Source organism: Pan paniscus, chromosome 5, assembly GCF_029289425.2.
Source record: "Pan paniscus chromosome 5, NHGRI_mPanPan1-v2.0_pri, whole genome shotgun sequence".
Classification (NCBI taxonomy): Eukaryota; Metazoa; Chordata; class Mammalia; order Primates; family Hominidae; genus Pan; species Pan paniscus.
Window position 1 is genome coordinate 100,124,102 of NC_073254.2, and position 25,241 is coordinate 100,149,342.

At 37.5% G+C, this 25,241-nt stretch overlaps 1 protein-coding gene across 6 annotated transcripts in view; it reads left to right on the forward strand.

Moving 5' to 3' along the window:
* The window catches only part of TTK (TTK protein kinase), a 40,035-nt gene extending 34,297 nt beyond the window's left edge, over positions 1 to 5,738 (forward strand). For all 6 annotated transcript variants that reach the window (XM_003816368.4, XM_024929311.4, XM_008969440.4 and 3 more), the window contains exons 18-22: positions 1,181 to 1,261; positions 2,913 to 3,089; positions 3,413 to 3,497; positions 3,823 to 3,920; positions 5,330 to 5,738. In XM_003816368.4, the coding sequence (XP_003816416.1) occupies positions 1,181 to 1,261; positions 2,913 to 3,089; positions 3,413 to 3,497; positions 3,823 to 3,920; positions 5,330 to 5,413 (525 nt within the window). In that variant the 3' untranslated portion in view covers positions 5,414 to 5,738. The remainder of the gene's footprint in view (positions 1 to 1,180; positions 1,262 to 2,912; positions 3,090 to 3,412; positions 3,498 to 3,822; positions 3,921 to 5,329) is intronic.
* Positions 5,739 to 25,241: the final 19,503 nt, after the last annotated feature.

Genomic DNA, 25,241 nt, shown 5'->3' on the forward strand with positions numbered 1-25,241 from the left:
AATAGTAATATCTCCAGCAATTGTGAATGGTTTTCCTATAGCTGAAGTAGAGAAACAGTAATACCTTCCTTGGAAATCACTTGGTCATGATCAAAAATTGACCTGAAAATTTGGCTCAGAGTTTCCTTGTAGCAAAGAGGGAGTTGCAGTTATATGTTTTTCATTGTCTATGAGGTAAGATCATTTTTATTCTTCTAGAGAAGCCGACCTTTTCCTATCACTGAAATTGGAAAAAAAATTCTTAAGTGGGCCTTCATATTGTAAATGCCATAAGTATTATAAGCAACATTTTTATAATAGATATTGCAACAGCAAACTAAAAGGCGTTGTTCTATAAAAACTAAAGCAATGGCACCAAAGTATATCTAAAAGATATTCTTGCTTGGAGCCAAGATGATATGTTCCATGTTTACAGATTTTTGATGTGAGTCCACCTTAATCCCAGGAGTAAAATAGACTTTGTTAGGAGGAATGATGGACGACATGCCCTATTTGACAGTCATGTCTCTTTGTATCAAAAGTATGGCAGATCAATGAGTTGTAAATCAGCTTGACAATATCTTCCATGTCAAGGCCCCAAAGTAGATATATTCTGTGTTTAAAGCAAACCATTTATTTTAGAAGAAAATGAGCTCATTGTAAGGTTGGCATATCCTACTGTAGAAACTCAGAGGACTACTGTGAGACAAAGCTAGATGGTATTTTTGTTTGTATATTGGTTGGCTTATTTAAAAAATATATTTTTTTAAAGTTGAGTATGTTACAACAGGAAACGAATGGTAAGTCCCTCAATGGCCTCAAAGTTTATGGCCATTAATAGGATTTTAGCCTGGAGAGTTTTTAGGGCAGACTTTACTAGTTGCCCAGTATAATCATAGAAAAAGCACAGCATTCTGAAAGGAGTCACTTTGCTGATTATGAACCCAACTCGTTTTGCTGCAGTTGTGAAGAAATTTGATATATATATCTTAACGTTGTCAGCAGTTATTTGAAATTTGCAAGGATATCATTGAAATTTATAATTACCCAAGTTTCCAAGGATCTGGCATTTGTATTTTTAAGAATCTAAAACTTAAAGTATAATAATAATAATAATAATAATAATAAAAATATCAAAAAAAAATCTAAAGCAGAATGAAATATTTTCATTGATTTGTGTTTTCTCTGACTTGGCATATAGGTTGGCACAGTTAATTATATGCCACCAGAAGCAATCAAAGATATGTCTTCCTCCAGAGAGAACGGGAAATCTAAGTCAAAGGTACTGAAAAGATTATTTACATCACAATTATCTGGCAACAGTAGGGAATGCACTATTTTCTGAATAAACTTACCAGATAACAATTTCTTTAAGTTCTAAAACTTTTTAGGCCATTACAGAGACATTGCTGGTTTTTTTCGTTTCCAATTCTTATTATTTTTCACCACTTATTTGTTTGTGAATTCTACATTTCCAAGTACAGCTGGAGAATGTAATTGTTTTCTGGCCTGCCACTGGCTACTTTTCCACTGACTTTATCTCGCTACCTCGATGAGTTTGCGTTAGCCTCATGGGTGCCCTTTGTCCGGGGCTCCTTTTGCCTACCTTGATGCCTTGGGCTCCCAGGCTAACCCTTCTTTCTCTACATCAGTGTAACCAAGTGGGTGCAAGCACACATTGTCCCAGGGACCTGCATTCATTCAAGTCATAGATCTGCCTCTTCATTAACAACTGTCTTTGACCAAGTGACTTGCCTAGTTTCCCTGTCTCTAAATTGTGCCTATAGACAGTGTCTATTGTAAAATAAATTGAGGATTAAATGGGAAAGAATATATAAAGTACTTAGTACATTTATCCAGCTCAGAATCATTGCTTGATAAATGTGTTTTTATTTACTAAATTATATTTTCCTCCTTAGAAAATCTGGCTTTTAAGTGTTTTTCAAATAACTGGCATACAATTTTGCCAAATGTTTTCATAAAATTCTTTTTATATTTGTTTAGCCTCCACTCTTCTAAAACTTAAATTTCTTGTGTTTTATTAGACTTTCTGTGGTTTTGTTCTTCTTAAATAAGCAGTTCCTGACTTCATTTATCAATTCTATTTTCATTTGCTTTACAACTTGAGTACTTACGATAACCAGAAGCTTTTCTCTATGATTAACCATATTTATGGTTTATCATTTAATGCCCATGACAATGTACTTTTATAATTTCTATATCAGAGTTGAGAAAACAGACACATAGCATTACCAGTTAGTAACACATCTTCAAGATATGTTAAAGGTAATATTAATTTCATATAACTAATTATTTACTTGAAATAGCTGAAATGATTGGAATTGTGTAATTGGCTTAGATATAACTATTCTATTTAAAAGAATTGCTAACTGAATTAGTTTTTTACTTTGAAGATGTTTTAAAGCTTGTAAATACTTGAGGATTTTGGACACAAGCTCCGCATAGTTCTATAGTATATGTGCTTGGGTTTAAAGTTGTATTGCTTATTTATTATTTCCAATGGTCTTGTCTGAAGGGTTGCATAATTTAAGCAACCTTTGAAACTGTATACATACTTTGTACTTATATAAAAATTTATTATAATCCAGTAATTCTGGGGAAAACAAGTAAACTTAAAACTTACATTTTTTAGTTTTATATTTTCACAAGTTGGGAAGAATTTAATATTTTGTCTTAATTGCAATATTTTAATTATGAGGTTATAGAAAGATTTAAAGTAAAGCTCATATCTTCTGATGGAATAACCAACTGAAATGAAAACTAGAAAAAGATGTTTTGTCATGTTAACATAATGTAGTACACATTCATTGAGATTTAATTATGATTTTAAATATGTATATTTAGTATATATGTTTTTTCATTTTATATGAAAATAACAGCAACTTTTTTGTGTTTGTTTGTTTGTTTCTTAGATAAGCCCCAAAAGTGATGTTTGGTCCTTAGGATGTATTTTGTACTATATGACTTATGGGAAGACACCATTTCAGCAGATAATTAATCAGATTTCTAAATTGCATGCCATAATTGATCCTAATCATGAAATTGAATTTCCTGATATTCCAGAGAAAGATCTTCAAGATGTGTTAAAGGTAATATTAATTTCATGTAACTAATTATTTACTTAAAAGAAATAGTTGAAATAATTGGAATTATGTAACTGGCTTAGATATAACTGTTCTATTCAAAAGAATTGCTAACTGAATTAGTTTTTTTACTTTGAAGATGTTTTAAAGCTTGTAAATACTTGGGGATTTTGCAAAAGTGCCTTGGGAGAAATAATCTTGTCATAATACTTTAGTGGGATATCTAAAAAGTAACTTTTATAATATAATGTAATCTGGAAAAATACTTTATCAATATCATATATGAAAACCTGCTTTGTTTTTCTTTTAAAATATCTTTGTTTTAATAGTGTTGTTTAAAAAGGGACCCAAAACAGAGGATATCCATTCCTGAGCTCCTGGCTCATCCATATGTTCAAATTCAAACTCATCCAGGTACTACTTCTTTAAAAATTAGTTTATTACTAGATTGGTAGTATAAACAGTCTGTTACCTATTAATATAACAAAGACAGAATCTAAATTGGCTACCCTTTGTCAGCCTGCCTTTTTCCTTAAGGAAGTTCCATTATTATAAATAGTAAAGTAAATAAACTTTTTTTTCTTTACTTCTGGTATTTATTTTTACTTATTCCAGATAACAGGTTATAATCAGTGATAAATTATAAGAATATCACTTTGTGCTGTTAAACAAAATGTGTATTTACAATGGACTTATATTTTTCTTATTGGTACTAGTGTATTATTGATTTATTTTATAGGTAACCAAATGGCCAAGGGAACCACTGAAGAAATGAAATATGTTCTGGGCCAACTTGTTGGTCTGAATTCTCCTAACTCCATTTTGAAAGCTGCAAAAGTAAGTATATCTATTCTTTACATTAATTTTTACTGTTTTATATAGTGAATTCGACACTTAAGGAAACAGGTAGTCTGAAGAAAAGTTGGTCCAATCATCAGATCAGTTATGAAACATGTTTCTACATTTAGATACTTAACATGTGCATTTTGACAAATATCGATTTACTTGATTTATATTCTTCTGCATACAGTACAGTTCAAAGTAGATCATCACATAAGGTGCATTCAAAAGATTGCTGTCACGTCTCAACTGGAGTACATTTAATATAGGAATATAGTGTGTCTTTTAATTCAGCACCATTATTAACACAGCTTTTGAATTCATTCCTTTTAGCCAGTTTTTTCCTTAGAGACATTACATGTAATGGCTTTTTTGAAGCTGTACGCAGCAATCAACACAATTCTCAAAGCACAAGTCTCAAGCTTTTTAGCTTCCCAATGTCCATTTATATCTATACCATGATTTTTCAAACACCTAGTTATTTCTAGAACCCTGTGAATGCTTATTGACCAACTGATTTAGCCAACAAGCAGTTACTAATTATGTATTTCAGTTACAACATTATCATAAAATTATGGGAACCTAAACTATCAATACCCGTAGCTCTCTGGATACATATAAAATCCATCTAAGTTGCCAAGAACTTGAATACATTTTTTGAAGGAATTTACTATATATTCACTATATTTGCATTTATATGATATGAGGTACCTGTTTTCTTAAATTTTCTCAAATGCTAATGGCTAAATCAATGGATTTAGTAATTAAAAGTGGACCAAATTTGTTTTGTAATTGCTCTGTATTTTGTATCTCCATGTTTTAAGTTTATACTAATATATTATTCAAAGCCTCTTATAGCTATAGTTGAGGTGGATTATTTTTATAACTGAAGTTGTATGTTCCTTGAGGGCAAAGATGTCTGCCATCTTCATAAGTTAGATGTTAGCTGAGTCTTAAATCATTTTTAAATACATGGATTTTAATATATATCTAATTATATTTATATAATTTGTAATGTCTTCTATTTATTAGCTTATTATCATCTGAGAATATAAAGTTTCCTAATAAATATATTTTGTATAGGAATTTACCTAAGACTGGCTTTATTTAAGAAAAAGTGAAGAGATAAAGAAGGCCTTGAAGGCTCATATGTATGTTTATTAGTAGCTCTGTTATATTTCTCTCATAGAAAGATTGAGTTATATCTCATGATAGGTAATGCTTAAGGCCAAGCTTCGTGTTTAAAATTCTTTATTATCTCTAATAGTTTATAAAATAATTTCCCAACTGTAAGAACTAGAGAGAAATAAATGTATTATATTTAGAATACATGAAAATACATCTACTGATGTGACAGTACATTTAACTAAAAAATTGCAAAACAGATTTGTGTTTTTTAATTTCAGACTTTATATGAACACTATAGTGGTGGTGAAAGTCATAATTCTTCATCATCCAAGACTTTTGGAAAAAAAAGGGGAAAAAAATGATTTGCAGTTATTCGTAATGTCAGATACCACCTATAAAATATATTGGACTGTTATACTCTTGAATCCCTGTGGAAATCTACATTTGAAGACAACATCACTCTGAAGTGTTATCAGCAAAAAAAATTCAGTAGATTATCTTTAAAAGAAAATGTAAAAATAGCAACCACTTATGGCACTGTATATATTGTAGACTTGTTTTCTCTGTTTTATGCTCTTGTGTAATCTACTTGACATCATTTTACTCTTGGAATAGTGGGTGGATAGCAAGTATATTCTAAAAAACTTTGTAAATAAAGTTTTGTGGCATAAAATGACACTAACATTTCAAAGTTGTAAGGTTGTTTTCTTTAAACAAATGTATTGTTGGCATGGCAGCAAAATTCTTAATTAGTAAAAAGTAGATTAGGGAAGATGTGAGACTAGACCTTAGTAAATGAACTTTGAAAAACAAATCCTGAAGGGTTTGAATTCCAAAATAGACTTCCTAATTATTTCTGGCACCGATAACAAGTCTATAATTTTAGGACTGAACTTGGCTCTTTCAGATATTCATAACATCTGTTGTTTTTGGTATTTAGAATATCATGCTGGATTCTGTGTTGTAAGCTGTATAGGGCATGCCCTCACTGTATGACTTGCTAGGTAATGGATAATTGTAAATGTGGCCCCAGAGTCTCTTGACTGAATCTGATAGCTTAAAGTATCCTCACGTAGCATCCTTTTCTCAATTTTTAAAAAAAGATTTTAAGAGATTTTATTTTTTATAGCAGTTTTAAGTTCACAGCAAAATTGACCAGAATGTACAGAGTTCCCATGTATCCTTTCCCCACCCCACCCCCACACATGTATAACTTCCCTTGCTATCAGCATCCACCATATCAACATTCCACACCACAATGGTACATTTATCACAGTCCGTAAACCTACCTTAACATATTATCACCCAAAGTCCATAGTTTATATTGGGGTTCACTGTTGGTATTATATATTCTTTAGGTTTTGACAAATATTTAATGACATTTATCTACCATTGTAACATGATACAGAATAGTTTCACTGTCTTGAAAGTCCTCTGTTCTTTGTCCCTTCATCCTTCCCTCTACCCTAATGCCTGGGAACCACTGATCTTTTTACTATCTCTGTAGTTTTACTTTTCCAGAATGTGACCGTCATGTAAGTGGAATCATACAGTCTATAGCCTCTTCAGATTGGCTTCTTTCACTTAGCAACATGTCTTTTTATGGCTTGCTAGCTTATTTCTTTTTAGCACTAGTTAATATTCTATTGTCTGGATGTTCCACAGTTTATCTCTTTATCTGCTGAAAGATACCGTGGTTGCTTCCAAATTTAGGGAATTGTGAATAAACTTGCTGTGTGCATGTTTTTGTCTGGACCTAATTTTGTTTAGCTCTTTTGGCTAAATACTCCTTTGGGACCAAGGAGTTTAACTGCTAAAATCTATGTAAGAGTGTTTAGTTGTGTAAGAAAGCACCAAACTGTCTTCCAAAGTGGTTGTACTGTTTTGCGCTTTCACCAGCAATGTTTCAGAGTTCCTGTGGCTCCATATCCTTTCCGGCATTTGATGTCTGTGTTTTGGATATGGGGCATTCTAATAGGTTGGTAGGGGTATCTCATTTTAATTTGCATTTCCCTAATGACATGATTTTGAGCATCTCATTTTTATATGCTCATTTGCATCTGTATATCTTCTTTTACCCATTTTTAAATTGGTTCATTTTCTTATTAAGGTTTAAGAGTTTTGTGTATTTTAAATAACAGCCCTTTATCAGATGTCTTTTGCACATATTTTCTCCCACTTGTGGCATTTCTTCTCATTCTCTTCATTCCCAAATTTGTAACTATGGTTATTAGTTTTCAGAATTATTGGTTTTAAGTTAATGTAGTGTAATAGGTAAGTAGTAAGCTTAAACAGGAATTCTGCAAACCACACTCATAGAGAAAACATGGTAAAAATTCAACCTGAAAGTCAGGCATTTGTCTACATGTGTTCATTGAGAATACTGTTGATTTTTTTCTTTTTAAAATTATCTTGAAATTTAATGTGCATATAAACAATTTTTTTAAATACTTGTTTAGAGTTAGAAATTCTCTTATGGGGAAAAGCATCGTTTTGTCAATTGCTTCAATGGGTTCTTGATGAAAGTGTCTTGTTTGTTTTACAATTACTAACCTATAGTCAGAATCAGTTAATGTTTTGAAAATACATTTTTAGGAAAGCATTGGCTACTTTTTGCCCTTGGAGTTTTCATATCAATTTTATCAGTTCATTAAATTCCACACACAAAATAATCATGTTGTGATTATTTTGTGTGTGGAATATTATCTTTGTCTTTGTACTAGTCATGGTACTTGGGGGAAAAAAGCAAGCATATGAGGTTTCCTATAATGGCGTCTTCCAAAGATGGATTTCCAAATGCAGAGAAGATTTTTGCTTGCTTATACCAGATCCCAGAGGCTTACCTAGGGCTAGAATATTCCAAGTTCAAAGCTTGAGGTTCTCAGAACCAGGTGATGCAAAATCAGGTTAAAATCCACTTGGTTTATTTCTAGAGGACACTTGTCCAGGGAGGTCAGCCCTTCTGGTTCCAGCTTAAAGCAAATGTCAGGTGTGTCTTTCCTCCTTAGGAAGTTCCTGGATTTTGAGTCATTTATCATACTCTACCAGGTTGCCAAACCTATACCTCAGTTTCACAGATGTTTCTTCTAAAGACAAATGCTCTGTTGTGCTTACCTCTCTGGGTTCTCATCTTCATTAATGTTTGGATTCCATAATTTCCCACTAATTTGAAAAACTAAAATTCATGCCAATTTATATTCCCACTATCAGTATTAAGAACTCATTGGTCTACATACAACATCTTTTATACTTATATTGTCAGAATTTAAAGGTTTTTGCTGTCTCATAGGTATAAAATTGTATTTTTGCAGTGTCTTTAATTTTTTGTTTAGCAATGAGGGTAGGCATTTTGCCATATGTTTATTGACCATTCTTTTTTGTTTTTTTTTTTTTTTCTTTCTATCACTGAAAAGCCAGGTTCTTACTCTCTGGAATTCATATGTTTCATGTCATATTTATTTTTGTATTACCTTTTTTATTTCTTTATAAGTGTTCTTTGTATTACAATTACCTATAGTCAGAATCAGTTAATGTGTTGAATATACTTTTAGGAGAGTATTGGCTATTTTTGGCCCCTTGAGCATTCATATCAATTTTATCAGTTCATTAAATTCCATACACAAAATAATCATGTTGAGGCCAGGCATGGTGGTGGCTCATGCTAGTAATCCCAACAATTTGAGAGGCTGAGGCAGGGAGATTCCTTGAGGCCAGGAGTTTGAGACCAACATGGGCTACATAATCAGATCCATTAGTTGCAAAAAATGAAAATAAAAAACAATTAGCTGGGTGTGGTGGTGCAGCATATCTGTAGTCCTACCTTTTTGGGAGTCTGAGGCAGGAGGATCAATTGAGCCCAGGAGTTTGAGGCTGCAGTGAGCTACGATTATGCCACAGCACTCCAGCCTGGGTGACAGAGTGAGCTCCTGCCTCCAGGAGGTAAATACAAAAAATACAATACATAAAATAATTTTAAAAATCATATCGAGATTGTATTTATAGTTTCATAGAACATTTAGGTCATTTAGAGATAATTGCCATTTTATGATATGAGTCTTCCTATCAATGAACATGATATAGTTCTCAATTTATTTAGGTCTTATCATTCAATAAACTTTATACTTTTTTTCATACAGGTCTTTACATCTTTTGTTGGCTTTATTACAAAAGCTCTGTTGCTGTTGTAAATAGTATCTTTTAAAAATTACCTTTCTTAATTTTCTGTTCTTTTATACCACCATAATTGGTTTTATAATTTAATTTTATTTTTGCAATTAACTTCATCAGGGAGCGTAATTGGTTTTTGCGTATTGAACTTAACAGCTAGCCACCTTGCTAAGATTTTTATTTTCCTAATTAACCTAAAGGTTCCAGGGTTTTCTATATAAATAGTCATCACATGTAGGATCATCACATCAGACATAGGGGTGCTCTATTTGTTTATTACTAAATCATGTTCCTTTTTCTTCTTTCTTTTTTTGAGTGCACTAATATATTTTAATATTGAATGAAAATAGTGATAGTGCTAGTTGTTGATTTTAAAGGAGATAATTTTAGTGTTTCACTATTCAATTGGTTCTTCCTTGAGGTTTTTGGAATACACCCTTATTCATGTTAAGAAAGTGTCTTTCTATTTTACTGAAAGGTTTTTTCTAAGTAGTAGAAGGTTATTATTTTTATCACTTAGTTTAATTCATCTATTGGGATAATATATTCTTCCCTCTTTTAAATTGTTAAGGTAGTGAATGGCATAGATTGTTCTAATGTCAACTCTCTTGTGAATTCTGGAGTAAGTCCAACTTTTGTATTATCTTTTTAATAGGCTGATGTACCAGCTTGCTCTTACTATGTAAAGAACCACTTCAAAACTTAGTATTTTAAAGCAACAGGTATTTGTTATTTTTCAGGATTATCTGAGTTGGTTGTTTTTTATGTTGGAGCTGGCGCAGCTGGTCTGCTGATCCAGGATGGCCTCACTCACGAGTGGAACTTCAGCAGGAATAACTGAGATGACTGGGATCATCAGGGTCTTGGTATAGATAGGGTTCTCTGGAAGCAGATTCTGGGATGGAATTTGAGGTGCAAGATGTTTATTAGGAACCAATACCTGTGAAAGAAAAGGAGAAAAAGGATTGTTGCAGAGGGAGAAGTTGAACTGTGATGCAGGCTTCACGAAGACTTGGCACACTTTGTAGGGAGCTCTGGAGTGAACATTGCCCATGTGTGGTGTCCATTGTCAGGCTGAAATGGCCAGTCTTTATACACACACCTCATTCACAAGGGTGTGACCTCTGCTGCTGAGGTGGACCCTGAGGAACTGACAGCTGAAGACTGCTGACCACATTTCCTACAGCTGGACAACCAGACCTTCTTTGAAGGGAAATTGGGCAACAAATCTCCATGTCTACCACAGCCCTCTCTCCAGGAGGTTAACCCTGACTCGTTGTTCCTATGGTGGCAGAAGGGTTTGTAGCATAAAGATAGGGCAAGCATAATGTGCAAGTACATTCCAAACATCTACTAACCTTTTATTTGCTAATGTCTCATTGGCCAAAGCAAGTCAGATAGTCAATATCAGATTCAAAGCTTGGACAGACAGACTTCACCTCTTAATGGGAGAAGTGACAGTCATATTGTAAAGGAGTGTGCCTACATGGACAGGAAGAATTTGTAAGTATATTTTTGTAATTGCTAAACTCCTGGATTCATTTTTCTAATATATTGTTCGGAATTTTTGCATCTCTGTGAATGACACTGGCCTGTAATTTTTCTTTTACATATTGATTTTCAGACTAGTTTTATAGAATGATTTGAGTAATATTTCTACAAAAAGTATCCTCTAAGAGAGTTTTGTAAAATTAGAATCATCTCTTCTTTGCAAGGTTGGTAAGATTTACCTGTAGAACTATTTAGGCTTAATTTTTGTCTTTTGGAAATATTTTTACTGATATTATGGATTCAATTTCTTTAATAGCTATATAAAAACCAAGCTTTTGATTTCATTTTGAGATGTTTTTGCTGTTTTATAGAAATTTCTCCATTTTGTCAAAATTTTTAAGTTATGTGGGGCAAAAGTTATGCACATGTTCTCAAATTAACTTTTTTTTTTTTTCTAGTGGGAGAAGGAGGGTATTTATTTGCAGGCACCAAGCAGGGGGGCCCCGACGGCGCACACTTAGGTCCTGACCTCCCCGATGGCTGGCAGGTCAGGGTTTTGGTTTTGTTTTTTTTTTTTCATTTTTATTACTATTTTTTAATATTATACTTTAAGTTCTATGGTACATGTGCACAACGTGCAGGTTTGATACATAGGTATACATGTGCCATGTTGGTTTGCACATCCATCAGCTCGTCATTTACATCAGGTATTTCTCCTAATGCTGTCCCTCCCCCAGCCCCCCAATCCCTGACACGCCCCAGTGCGTGATGATCTCCACCCTGTGTCCAAGTGATCAGTTCTCACCTATGAGTGAGAAAATGTGGTGTTTGGTTTTCTGTCCTTATGATAGTTTGCTCAAAGTGATGGTTTCCAGCTTCATCCATGTCCCTGCAAAGGACATGAACTCACCCTTTTTATGGCTGCATAATACTCCATGGTGTATATGTGCCACATTTTCTTAATGCAGTCTATCATTGATGGACATTTGGGTTGGTTCCAAGTCTTTGCTATTGTGAATAGTGCCACAGTAAACATACATGTGTATGCGTCTTTATAGTAGCATGATTTATAATCTTTTGGGTATATACCCAGTAATGGGATTGCTGGATCAAATGGTATTTCTAGTTCTAGATCCTTGAGGAATCGCCAGATGGTCTTCCACAGTGGTTGAACTAATTTACACTCCCACCAACAGTGTAAAAGCGTTCCTATTTCTCCACATCCTCTCCAGTATCTGTTGTTTTCTGACTTTTTAATGATCACCATTCTAACTGGTGTGAGATGGTATCTCATTGTGGTTTCGATTTGCATTTCGATGACCAGTGATGATGAGCATTTTGTCATGTGTCTGTTGGCTGCATAAATGTCTTCTTTTGAGAAGTGTCTGTTCATATCCTTTGCCCACTTTTTGATGGAGTTGTTTGTTTTTTTCTTGTAAATTTGTTTGAGTTCTTTGTAGATTCTGGATATTAGCCCTTTGTCAGATGGGTAGATTGCAAAAATTTTCTCGCATTCTGTAGATTGCCCGTTTACGCTGATGGTAGTTTCTTTTGCCGTGCAGAAGCTCTTTAGTTTAATTAGATCCCATTTTTCTATTTTGGCTTTTGTTGCCATTGCTTTTGGGGTTTTAGTCACGAAGTCCTTGCCCATGCCTATGTCCTGAATGGTATTGCCTAGGTTTTCTTCTAGGGTTTTTATGGTTTTAAGTCTAACATTTAAGGCTTAAATCCATCTTGAATTAATCTTTGTATAAGGTGTAAGGAAGGGATCTAGTTTCAGCTTTCTACATATGGCTAGCCAGTTTTCCCAGCACCATTTATTAAATAGGGAATCCTTTCCCCATTTCTTGTTCTTGTCAGGTTTGTTAAAGATCAAATGGATGTAGATGTGTGGTGTTATTTCTGAGGCCTCTGTTCTGTTCCATTAGTCTATATGTCTGTTTTGGTACCAGTACCATGCAGTTTTGGTTACTGTAGCCTTGTAGTATAGTTTGAAGTCAGGTAGCATGATGCCTCCAGTTTTGTTCTTTTTGCTTAGGATTGTCTTGGGAATGTGGGCTCTTTTTTGGTTCCATATGAACTTTAAAGTAGTTTTTTCCAATTCTGTGAAGAAAGTCATTGGTAGCTTGATGGGGATGGCATTGAATCTATAAATTACCTTGGGCAGTATAGCCGTTTTCATGATATTGATTGTTCCTATCCATGAGCATGGAATGTTCTTCCATTTGTTTGTATCCTCCTTTATTTCACTGAGCAGTGGTTTGTAGTTCTCCTTGAAGAGGTCCTTCACATCCCTTGTAAGTTGGATTCCTAGGTATTTTATTCTCTTTGAAGCAATTGTGAATGGGAGTTCACTCATGATTTGGTGCTGTTTGTCTGTTAATGGTGTATAGGAATGCTTGTGGTTTTTCCACATTGATTTTGTATCCTGAGACTTTGCTGAAGTTGCTTATCAGCTTAAGGAGATTTTGGGCTGAGATGATGGGGTTTTCTAAATATACAGTCATGTCATCTGCAAACAGGGACAAGTTGACTTCCTCATTTCCTAATTGAATACCCTTTATTTCTTTCTCCTGCCTGATTGCCCTGGCCAGAACTTCCAACACTATGTTGAATGAAAGAGGGCATCCATGACTTGTGCCGGTTTTCAAAGGGAATGCTTCCAGTTTTAACCCATTCAGTATGATATTGGCTGTGGGTTTGACATGAATGAATAGCTCTTATTATTTTGAGCTACATTCCATCAATACCGAGTTTATTGAGAGTTTTTAGCATGCAGGGCTGTTGAATTTTGTCAAAGGTCTTTTCTGCATCTATTGAGATAATCATGTGGTTTTTGTCATTGGTTCTGTTTATGTGATGGATTATGTTTATTGATTTGCATATGTTGAACCAGCCTTGCATCCCAGGGATGAAGCTGACTTGATCGTGGTGGATAAGCTTTTTGAGGTGCTGCTGGATTTAGATTGCCAGTATTTTATTGAGGATTTTCGCATCAGCATTCATCAGGGATATCGGTCTAAAATTCTCTTTTTTTGTTGTGTCTCTGCCAGGCTTTGGTATCAGGATGATGTTAGCCTCATAAAATTAGTTAGGGAGGATTCATTGTTTTTCTATTGATTGGAATAGTTTCTGAAGGAATGGTACCAGCTCCTCTTTGTACCTCTGGCAGAATTCGGCTGTGAATCCGTCTGATCCTAGACTTTTTTTGGTGGGTAGGCTATTAATTATTGCCTCAATTTCAGAGCCTATTATTGGTCTATTCAGAGATTCAACTTCTTCCTGGTTTAGTCTTGGGAGGGTGTATGTGTCCAGGAATTTATCCATTTCTTCTAGATTTTCTAGTTTATTTGCGTAGAGGTGTTTATAGTATTCTCTGATGGTAGTTTGTATTTCTGTGGGATCAGTGGTGATATCCCCTTTATCATTTTTTATTGCATCTATTTGATTCTTCTCTCTTTCTTCTTTATTAGTCTTGCTAGTGGTCTGTCAACTTTGTTGATGTTTTCAAAAAACCAGCTCCTGGATTCATTGATTTTTTTTGAAGGGTGTTTTTTTTTTTTTTTTTTTTTTTTAATTTTTTTTAGAGTCAGAGTCTCGCTTGGTTGCCCAGACTGGAGTGCAGTGGTGCAATCTCGGCTTACTGCAAGCTCTGCCTCCTGGGTTTACGCCATTCTCCTGCCTCATCCTCCCGAGTAGCTGGGACTACAGGTGCCCGCCACCACGCCTGGCATATTTTTGTATTTTAATAGAGGCAGCGTTTCATGTATTAGCCAGGATGGTCTCGATCTCCTGACCCCGTGATCAGCCTGCCTCAGCCTCCCAAAGTTCTGGGATTACAGGCATGAGCCACTGAGCCCGGCCTTTGAAGGGTTTTTTGTGTCTCTATCTTCAGTTCTGCTCTGATCTTAGTTATTTCTTGCCTTCTGCTAGCTTTTGAATTTGTTTGCTCTTGCTTCTCTAATTCTTTTAATTATGATGTTAGGGTGTTGATTTTAGTTCTTTCATGCTTTCTCTTGTGGGCATTTAGTGCTATAAATTTCACTGTACACACTGCTTTCAATGTGTTCCAGAGATTCTGGTACATTGTATCTTTGTTCTCATTGGTTTATTTGTACCTTCATTTAGTTACATACCTAGTAGTCATTCAGGAGCAGGTTGTTCAGTTTCCATGTAGTTGAGCGGTTTTGAGTGAGTTTCTTAATCCTGAATTCTAGTTTGATTGCACTGTGGTGTGAGAGACAGTTTGTTATGATTTCTGTTCTTTTACATTTGCTGAGGAGTGCTTTACTTCCAACTATGTGGTCAGTTTTGGAGTAAGTGTGATGTGGTGCTGAGAAGAATGTATATTCTGTTGATTTGGGGTGGAGAGTTCTGTCAATGTCTATTAGGTCCGCTTGGTGCAGAGCTGAGTTCAATTCCTGGATATCCTTGTTAACTTTATCTCTTGTGGATCTGTGTAATGTTAACAGTGGGGTGTTAAAGTTTCCCATTATTATTGTGTGGGAGTCTTAAGTCTCTTTGTAGGTTTCTAAGGACTTGCTTTATGAATCTAGGTGTTCCTGTTTTGGGTGCATATATATTTATGATAGTTAGCTCTTCTTGTGGAATTGATCCCTTTACCATTATGTAATGGCCTTCTTTGTCTCTTTTGATCTTTGTTGGTTTAAAGTCTGTTTCATCAGAGACTAGGATTGCAACCCCGGCTTTTTTTTTGCTTTCCATTTGCTTGGTAGATCTTCCTCCATCTCTTTATTTTGAGCCTCTGTGTGTCTCTGCACATAAGATGGGTCTCCTGAATACAGCACATTGATGACTCTATCCAATTTGCCAGTCTGTGTCTTTTAACTGGGGCATTTAGCCAATTTACATTTAAGGTTAATATTGTTATGTGTGAATTTGATCCTGTCATTATGATGTTAGCTGGTTATTTTGCCCATTAATTGATTCAGTTTCTTCATAGCATCAATGGTCTTTACAATCTGGCATGTTTTTGCCATGGCTGGTACCGGTTGTTTCTTTCCATGTTTAGTGCTTGCTTCAGGAGCTCTTGTAAGGCAGGCCTCGTGGTGACAGAATCTCTCAGCATTTGCTTGTCTGTAAAGGATTTTATTTCTCCTTCACTTATGAAGCTTAGTTTGGCTGGATATGAAATTCTGGGTTGAAAATTATTTTCTTCAAGAATGCTGAATATTGGCCCCCACTCTCTTCTGGCTTGTAAGATTTCTGCCGAGAGATCTGCTGTTAGTCTGATGGGCTTCCCTTTGTGGGTAACCCGACCTTTCTCTCTGGCTCCCCTTAACATTTTTTCCTTCATTTCAACCTTGGTGAATCTGACAATTATATGTCTTAGGGTTGCTCTTCTCGAGGAGTATCTTTGTGGTGTTCCCTGTATTTCCCGAATTTGAATGTTGGCCTGGGCTTGCTAGGTTGGGGAAGTTCTCCTGGATAATATCATGAAGAGTGTTTTCCAACTTGGTTCCGTTCTCCCTGTCACTTTCAGGTACACCAATCAAATGTAGATTTGGTCTTTTCACGTAGTCCCATATTTCTTGGAGGCTTTGTTCATTTCTTTTCACTCTGTTTTCTCTAAACTTGTGTTCTTGCTTTATTTCATTAATTTGATTTTCAATCACTGATATCCTTTCTTCTACTTGATTGAATCAGCTATTGAAGCTTGTTCATGTGTCACGAAGTTCTCATGCCATGGTTTTCAGCTCCATCAGGTCATTTAAGGTCTTCTCTACACTGTTTATTCTAGTTAGCCATTTATCTAACCTTTTTTCAAGGTTTTTAGCTTCCTTGCATTGGGTTAGAACATGCTCCTTTAGCTCGGAGAAGTTTGTTGTTACTGACCTTCTGAAGCCTACTTTCTGTCAACTCATCAGAGTCATTCTCCATCCAGCTTTGTTCTGTTGCTGGCAAGGAGCTGCAATCATTTGAGGGAGAAGAGGCACTCTGGTTTTTACAATTTTCAGCTTTTCTGCTCTGGTTTCTCCCCATCTTTGTGGTTTTATCTACCTTTGGTCTTTGATGTTGGTAACCTACTGATGGGGTTTTGGTGTGGATGTCCTTTTTATTGATGTTGATGCTATTCCTTTCTGTTTGTTAGTTTTCCTTCTAACAGTCAGGTCCCTCAGCTGTAGGTCTGTTGGAGTTTGCTGGACTCCAGACCCTGTTTGCCTGAGTTTCACCAGCAGAGGCTGCAGAACAGCAAATATTGCTGCCTGGTCCTTCCTCTGGAAGCTTCGGCCCAGAGGGGCACCCACCTGTATTAGGTGTCTGTCAGCCCCTGCTGGGAGGTGTCTCCCAGTTAGCTACACAGGGGTCAGGGACCCTCTTGAGGAGGCAGTCTGTCAGTTCTTAGAGCTTAATCGCCATGCTGGGAGAACCACTGCTCTCTTCGGAGCTGTCAGACAGGGAAGTTTAAGTCTGCAGAAGTTTCTGCTGCCTTTTGTTCAGCTATGCCCTCCCCACAGAGGTCAAATCTATAGAGGCAGTAGGCCTATTTGAGCTGCAGTGGGCTCCACCTAGTTCGAGCTTCCTGGCCACTTTATTTACCTACTGAAGCCTCAGGAATGGTGGACGCCCCTCCCCCTGCCAAGCTTCAGCCTTGCTGGTCCATCTCAGACTGCTGCGCTAGCAGTGAACAAGTCTTTGTGGGCATGGGACCCAGCGAGTTAGGCATGGGAGAGAATCACCTGGTCTGCCAGTTGCTAAGACCATGGGAAAATCACAGTATTTGGGCAAGAGTGTCCTGTTTTTCCAAGTACACAGTCTGTCATGGCTTCCTTTGGCTAGGAAAGGGAAATCCCCCAACGCTTTGCACTTTCTGGGTGAGGTGACGCCCCACCCTGCTTCAGCTCATTCTCCATGGGCTACACCCACTGTCCAACCAGTCCGAATGAGACCAACCAGGTACCTCAGTTGGAAATGCCAAAATCAACCGTCTTCTGCGTCGATCACACTGGGAGCTGCAGACCAGAGCCGTTCCTGTTTGGCCATCTTGGAATAGAAACTCAAATTAACTTTTTAACCTCTCTGCTATATATAGTTATTTCCCCTCTTTCTTTTTCTTTCCTTTTCCTTTTCCTTTCCCTTCCTTTCTTCCTTCCTTCTTTTTTCCTTCCTTTCTTCCTTCCCCTCCCCTCCCCTCCCCTCCCCTCCCCTCCCCCTCCCCTCCCCTCCCCCTCCCCTTCCCCTCCCCCTCCCCTTCCCCTCCCCCTCCCCTCCCCTCCCCTTCCCCTCCCCTCCCCTCCCCTTCCCCTCCCCTCCCCTCCCCTCCCCTCCCCGTCCCCCTCCCCTCCCCTCCCCCTCTCCTCCCCTCCCCTCCCCCTCCCCTCCCCTCCCCCTCCCCTCCCCTCCCCCTCCCCTCCCCTCCCCCTCCCCTCCCCCTCCCCTCCCCTCCCCTCCCCTCCCCTCCCCCTCCCCTCCCCCTCCCCTCCCCTCCCCTCCCCCTCCCCTCCCCCTCCCCTCCCCCTCCCCTCCCCTCCCCCTCCCCTCCCCTCCCCTCCCCCTCCCCTCCCCCTCCCCTCCCCTCCCCTCCCCCTCCCCTCCCCCTCCCCTCCCCTCCCCTCCCCCTCCCCTCCCCTCCCCTCCCCCTCCCCTCCCCTCCCCTCCCCTTCCCCTCCCCTCCCCTCCCCTCCCCTTCCCTCTCCCCCCTTTCCTCCCTTCCCCTGCCCTCCCTCTCCCCTCCCCTCCCTCTCCCCTTCCTTCCTTCCTTCCTTCTGGATTATTTTCTTCCTTCCTTTGGGATTATTTTGTTATTTTTCCTAGCCTCTTAATTTGGATGCTTAGCTAATTAATTTTCAGCCTTTTTTCCTTTCTCAAATAAGCTGTCAAAATTATACATTTGTCTTTAAATACAATTTTCTCTGCAACACATATAAATAATACTTGTCTTGCTATAAATTTGTTTCTCCCCTCATATATTTTATTCCTACTAATCTACTTTTCTCTTTCCTTGTTCTTTGCTTGCCTTTTGTTTTTGTTTGTTTAGTCTTTTGTTTGTTTTCCTATTCCATATTTTCACCTCTACTGGTTTGGAAGGTTCAGAGGCTATTTGTTTTTAGTGATTAATCTTAAAACTTAACCATGCTTATAACCTAACAAAGACCTAAACAGCTCTCTTAGCCTCCCTACCAAACAATACAAAGACTTTGATTAATGTATATCTTAACTGCATTAGCGCAACTTGCATGATATTAGTGTTTTAGTTTTATCTTATTGTAATCCCACAGATTATTATCATTTTGTACATACAATATTTATTTAATTCACATAAACATTTCCATTTTATATACTCGTTGTATCTCAGTCTATTTTTTTGGGACAATTTCCTCTCTTTTTAAGTACTCTCTTTAGAAATTTCTTTAGCAATAATCTGTTGATAGTAAATTACCCATTTTTGTTTAAATTCATCCTTGTTTTTAGAAAGATTCTTTTCTTCAGGTTCTCAGTATCGGACTGACAGTTATTTTCTCTTTGCACTTCAAGGATATTATTGCAGTGACTTCTTGTTTCCATTATTGCTATTAAGATGTCATCTATTCATCTGGTTATTATTCCCATGTAGGTTATCTTTTTTTCCTCTGGCTACTTTTTGAAAAGACTGCATTTTTTTAGAGCAGTTTGGGTTCACAGAAAATTTGACAGGAAGTTGTGGCAATAACTCATATATTCCCTACCTGCACACATATAGCCTCTCCCTTTATCAACATCCCTCACCAGAGTGGTATATTTGTTGTTGCAATTGATGAAGCCATATTGACACGTCATAATCCCCCAGTTTATAGTTGACATTAGAGTTGTTGGTATTGTCTATTCTATGGGTTTGGACAAATGTATAATGATATGTATCCACCATTATAGTATCACACAAAGTAGTTTCACTGCCCTAAAAATTCCCTCTGCTCTGCCTATTCATCCCTCTCTCTAACTCGTGGCAACCACTGATTCTTTTACTGTCTCTCCATAGTTTTGTCTTTTTTGGAATGTCATATAGTTGGAACCATACAGTGTGTAGCCTTTTCAGGTTGGCTTCTTTCAGTTAGTATTACACATTTACATTTCTTCCATGTCTTTTTATGGCTCATTTCTTTTTAGCACTGAATAATATTCCATTGTCTGGATAGTTAATTAATCCATTCACCTGCCGAAGTATATCTTAGTTACTTCCAAGTTTTGGCAATTCTGGATAAGCTGCTATAAAAGTACATGTGAAGATGTTTATGTAGACATAAGCTTTTAGCTCCCTTTTCTTGAAAAAGGAGCATGATCGCTGGATCGTATGGTTAGAGTATGTTTAGTTTTCTGAGCAACCACCTGACTGATTTTTAGATCTTCTATTTATCTTCTGTGATCTGAAGTTTCACTGCAATATGGCTAATCACTGATTTTCACATTTTTAATCCTATTTGTAAGATATTTTGTTTTCAAGACTATGGAGTCACATATCTTCCTGATTCTGAAAAATTCTCAGCCATTTTCTCTTTGAACTTTTTTATTTTTAGAAATTCCATTTGATTCTTTTTAAAATCTGTCTGTTCTTCCTTTATGGTTTCTTGCTTTTTTCTCTAATGTGTGATTCCATCATTTATTTCTTTCACAATTTCCTACTGAACAATTTAAAAATTCTATATCTGACAATTCCAGTATTTTTAAAGTTTTTGAGTTGAAATCTGTTATTTTCTTTTTTCTTGTAACTCTGGCTCATAGTTTCTTATCACTGTAGGTTTGATGATTTACTAGAATACACAGGATTCAAAATATAGTTATGATTTATTATAGTGAAAGGATGCAAAGCAAAATTAGCAAAGGGAAAGGGTGCATGGGGCAAAGTCTGCAGGAAACGAGGCACAAACTTCAGAGTCCTCTCCCAGTTCGTATAGGATGTGCTTAATTCCCCCAACAATAAGTTGTGACAATAACTGTGAAATGTTGTCTACAAGGGAAGCTCATTAGAGACTTAGCATTCTGGATTTGTTTATTGGGAACTAATCGTGCAGGTACCATTTGCCTAGCATGTACCAAAATTCCAGACTTCCAGAAGGGACACAGGCATTTAGCATAAATCATATTGTTTAGGCACAGTGGGCCACTCAGCATTCAGATAAATGCGGGAAGCCTCTTGAAATTGTAAGTTCCCAGACACAAGCCAAGGGCCAACCTGCAAGCAGGTCTTTTTCAGGATGGCAGTCTCAGGCCTACTGTGTTAACTCTTTTCTACACACTTACTTTCTAGAGAATTTGTTGATCTTTGTGATCTCCTATTTGCTTGCTCTCAATTATTGGAAATCCCTGAGGGAACTAGGATTTGCTATTAACTGAAACCAGTATCAGTATCAATCCAGTTTATTTAGGTTTTGCCATGGTAACCAAAAATCTCAAAAATTATTAGTAGCTTTAGACTATTTCTCCTTAATGTCTACAGAAAAGGTGAACACTGCTATACTGCCATCACTCTTGTGCTAGGCTTCTATTACCCCACTGCCAGTTGGTATGGCAGACAGAAAGAGAAGGCACAACAAATCAAGCAGTGCCTTTTCAAATTATCACTTGAAAGTGACACCCTGAATGTCTGCCCATGATTCACTGGCCAAAGTGATTACATGGCTTCATGCAATGATCATTTGTCTAGAAAGAGAACAGCTAAAAATATTTGATGAAGAGCACAAATTAATATTCATAAATAGTCTTTCTTACTATGCTTCAATCAGGGGTTCCTAACCTATGATTTGTTGTCTCCTGGGGCTGTTAGATATTAAGATATGGACAATAAAAATATTCTATTTTTCTTGCCATATCATTTTGGGGGATTTTTATTTGATGCTACTTTCCCAAAGTAGTTACAAATAACTTCGTTGCTCTCTGTGATTCTTCCACCATCCTCTTCTTTTTTTCCTCTCTTTTCTTTCCTCCACTTTCAACCCCAGAAAGTGTATTTTATTGCAACAGGAAAATGTATTACTAATTACATTAATTGTTATTAAATATTTAAAATAATAAGTAAAATTTATTATGTTAAAATGTTGTAAGATTGAATGAAACATACTTGTATGCCATGATATTAGAAATATCCTAAATTAGCACATTTGAGAGAATAAGGTCAGAAAGGTCCCTGTACACACAGGTGAGGAAGGAAGAGGTGACTGGACAGCTGCTTAAATTTTTGTTACAAGACTGATTGTCAACGACACAGTTGGCATTCGAGCAAGTGGAGCAGTGGATTAGCTCAAACTCTACTGGCCCCAGTTACAAAGTCTCCACTTAGTTTAAGGATATAATAAAGAAAAAAGGCATATGCAAGTGATGAATAATCCAGAGCAACAAGAGGACTAGCTAGCTATCTCTATTCTGGAGAAAAATCTGATGGGAATTTGGTGGTGGAAGTGAGGATGGTGGAGGTGGAGATGGTGGTGGTGGAGGTGGAGATGATGGTAGTACTGGTGGTGAGGAGGGGGTATTGATGGTGGAGGTGGAGATGGTGGTGGTACAGGTGGTAGTGGAGGAGGGAGGGTGTTGGTGGTGGAGATGGAGATGGTGGTGGTGGTGGAGGAGGTGTGTTGGTGGTGGTGGAGATAGTGGTTGTGGAGGTGATAGTGGTGGAGGTAGAGATGGTGGTAGTAGAGGTGGTGGTGGAGATGGAGATGGTGGTGGTGGTGGAGGAGGTGTGTTGGTGGTGGTGGAGATAGTGGTTGTGGAGGTGATAGTGGTGGAGGTAGAGATGGTGGTAGTAGAGGTGGTGGTGGAGATGGAGATGGTGGTGGTGGTGGAGGAGGTGTGTTGGTGGTGGTGGAGATAGTGGTTGTGGAGGTGATAGTGGTGGAGGTAGAGATGGTGGTAGTAGAGGTGGTGGTGGAGGAGGGAGTGGTGATGGAGGTGGAGATGGTGGTGGTGGAAGAGGGGTGGGGTTGTTGAAAAGAGATTTTAAAAAGTAAGTATTTGTAGAAGGGCTACAGTTGTATATCAAATAGACACACTGTGACTGCATATTGGGAAAATCTTGAGCATGCTGCCTGTTTCTCTTCCCTTTGGTAGGACTCTAACCAGCCCAGATAAACCTCGTGAATTGCCTCCTCCATCTTGGATAAATGGAAAGTAACCATAGGTGGAGGCTTTGGTTTTGAATCTCTTGTTAATGGATTTTTTAAAGTGCTAGTATAAAAGGAAACAGTTTATTTTACTCTACTGGAAAAGTATAGTAGAAATAAGCATTAATAACTTTTAATCCCATAATTGTGAGTTAATAGCTTAACATTTGGCATATTTATACAATTGAAATAATGTATTTACAATTTTATATTCTTATTTTCCACCTAACTTTCTCATATGTATTTTCCTTCATAAATATCATTTTGAAAGCTATGAAATATTCTATCATAAGAATGTGCCAGAATATTTCTGTTTTTCATTTTTGTGTAAAATAACTTAGAATAAGTTTCCACTTTTAAAAGCTGTTACCTTTTTCCATTTTTGGAGAATGGAAGTTAATGTTTATCCTAAAACATAAGTAATAACATAAATCCACAAATAAAAACCATGACACCATAATGGATTTTTTGCATTTGCCTAATGGATTTACTGCATTTTGATATTAGCTTTGGAAACTGAGATTTGGTTTTACTTTAAGTCGTCCCTTGAAGCCATTCCTTGTGTGTGGTGGCCAGCTCAATACCATTGTCAGTAAATGTAATTAAATGATATTTTAAAGATGAGAAAAAGGCTATCCAACTAGAAAATCCTGTTGCTTTCATTTTCAAGTGATATCCAGAATTCTAACAGTTCTCACCACTTCCACCCCTATCAGTTCGAATCATTGCAGTAACTTCTTAACTTGTTCTTCTGGGCAATTCTTCCCAGGGCACCCAGAGGGAATTGTTGAAACCTGAGTCAGATCATGTTGCTCCTTTGCTCAATACGCTCCAACTGAATGTCCTCTGATATAGAGTAAGCGCCCAGGTTTGTATAGGATATGTCTCCCCTGCTCTAAGAAGCTGTATGAACGTGTCAGGCACATTCCTACCTTACGTGCCTTTGGCTTGCTGTTCCCTCTTCCTAAAATTCCTTTTTCCTAATAGTCTGCAGGCCTATTCCCTCACCTCCTTGTGTGTATCAAATGTCATTTTCTTAGTGAGGCCTTCTTTAAATAGCACACGTAATACAATTTCCCTACTCCCTATACTTCATAACCCCCTTCCTTGCATTACGACTTTTTATAATATCCTTCTAACATTCTCTATACATGAATTATTTAATTTACTTTTTTGTCTTCCCTCATTGTAATGCCAGTTCCCCAATGCCAGTTCCCAGAATGCACAACTTATTTATTTATTTATTGTACAGAGGGGGGTCTTTCTATGTTGCCCAAGCTGATCTTGAACTCCTGGCCTCAAGTGTTCCTCCCACTTCGGCCTCCTAAAGTGCTTGAGAGTATTGCAGGCATGAGCCACAGCACCCAGCTTGCAAATTTTATATTGGTTTTGTTCAGTTCTATATTCCCAGTGACTAATGCAATGCCTGGTCCAGAGTTGACACTTATACATATTGTTTAAATATGTGAATAAAAACTATTTCTTTTTGGAAGGAAAGAACAAATTATAATGTTTTAAGAATGGAGAAGCATTATTAGCCTTATTAGCAAATCATGGGTAGCTCAACAGACTGATGTATCCTGTAAAGTGTTAGACAAGAAGAGACAGCCTTTATGGGTACCACCCTTTCTGAGTGACCTAGTTTGTAACACTGGGATATTAGGAATGAAGGATATTCCCAGGGGCAGACCTTTTCTCTAGAAATGCCCTTGGCTGACAGGGTGGATAACATACAGCATTAGAGGTCTGGCTTTCTACAGAGGCATCACACGAACCATGGTTCTAACTGAAGTATTTCCATGTTCAAATGAATTAAGTAAACTGAAATCCCTGCCCTCCCTCCCTCCCTTCCTTCCTTTCATTCTTTCTTTTTTCTTGACATGGAGTCTCCCTCTGTCACCCAGGCTGAAGTGTAGTGGCATGATCTCGGCTCACTGCAACCTCTGCCTCCCAGGTTCAAGCAATTCTCCTGCCTCAACCTCCCAAGTAGCTGGGACTACAGGTGCCCGCCACCACACCTGGCTAATTTTTTGTATTTTTAGTAGAGATGGTTTTTCACCATATTGGCCAGGCTGGTCTCGAACTCCAGACCTCAGGTGATCCGCCCGCCTTGGCCTCCCAAAGTGCTGGGATTACAGGCATGAGCCAGTGCGCCCGGCCCCACATGCTTATTTCTGTGTTTCTCCTCTTCCTGTGTTATGAAGGGAAGCAACTTTGTTTGTTTGCGGCTATAGTCCAGATGTCCTGGCATTGACTCTCTGGTCTTGCTCATACCATAATAGAGCACATTCGTGGAAATGTTAACAAGACACCACGGGGCAAATAGGGTACTGATGTGTGCTCACAGCTCTGGGAAGCCGCTGAGGGTGGGATGCAAGCAGTGCTGTCCTCCCTCTCCACCCTATTGCCATCTCTGAGGAAAATCCCTGGCTCCTCTCTC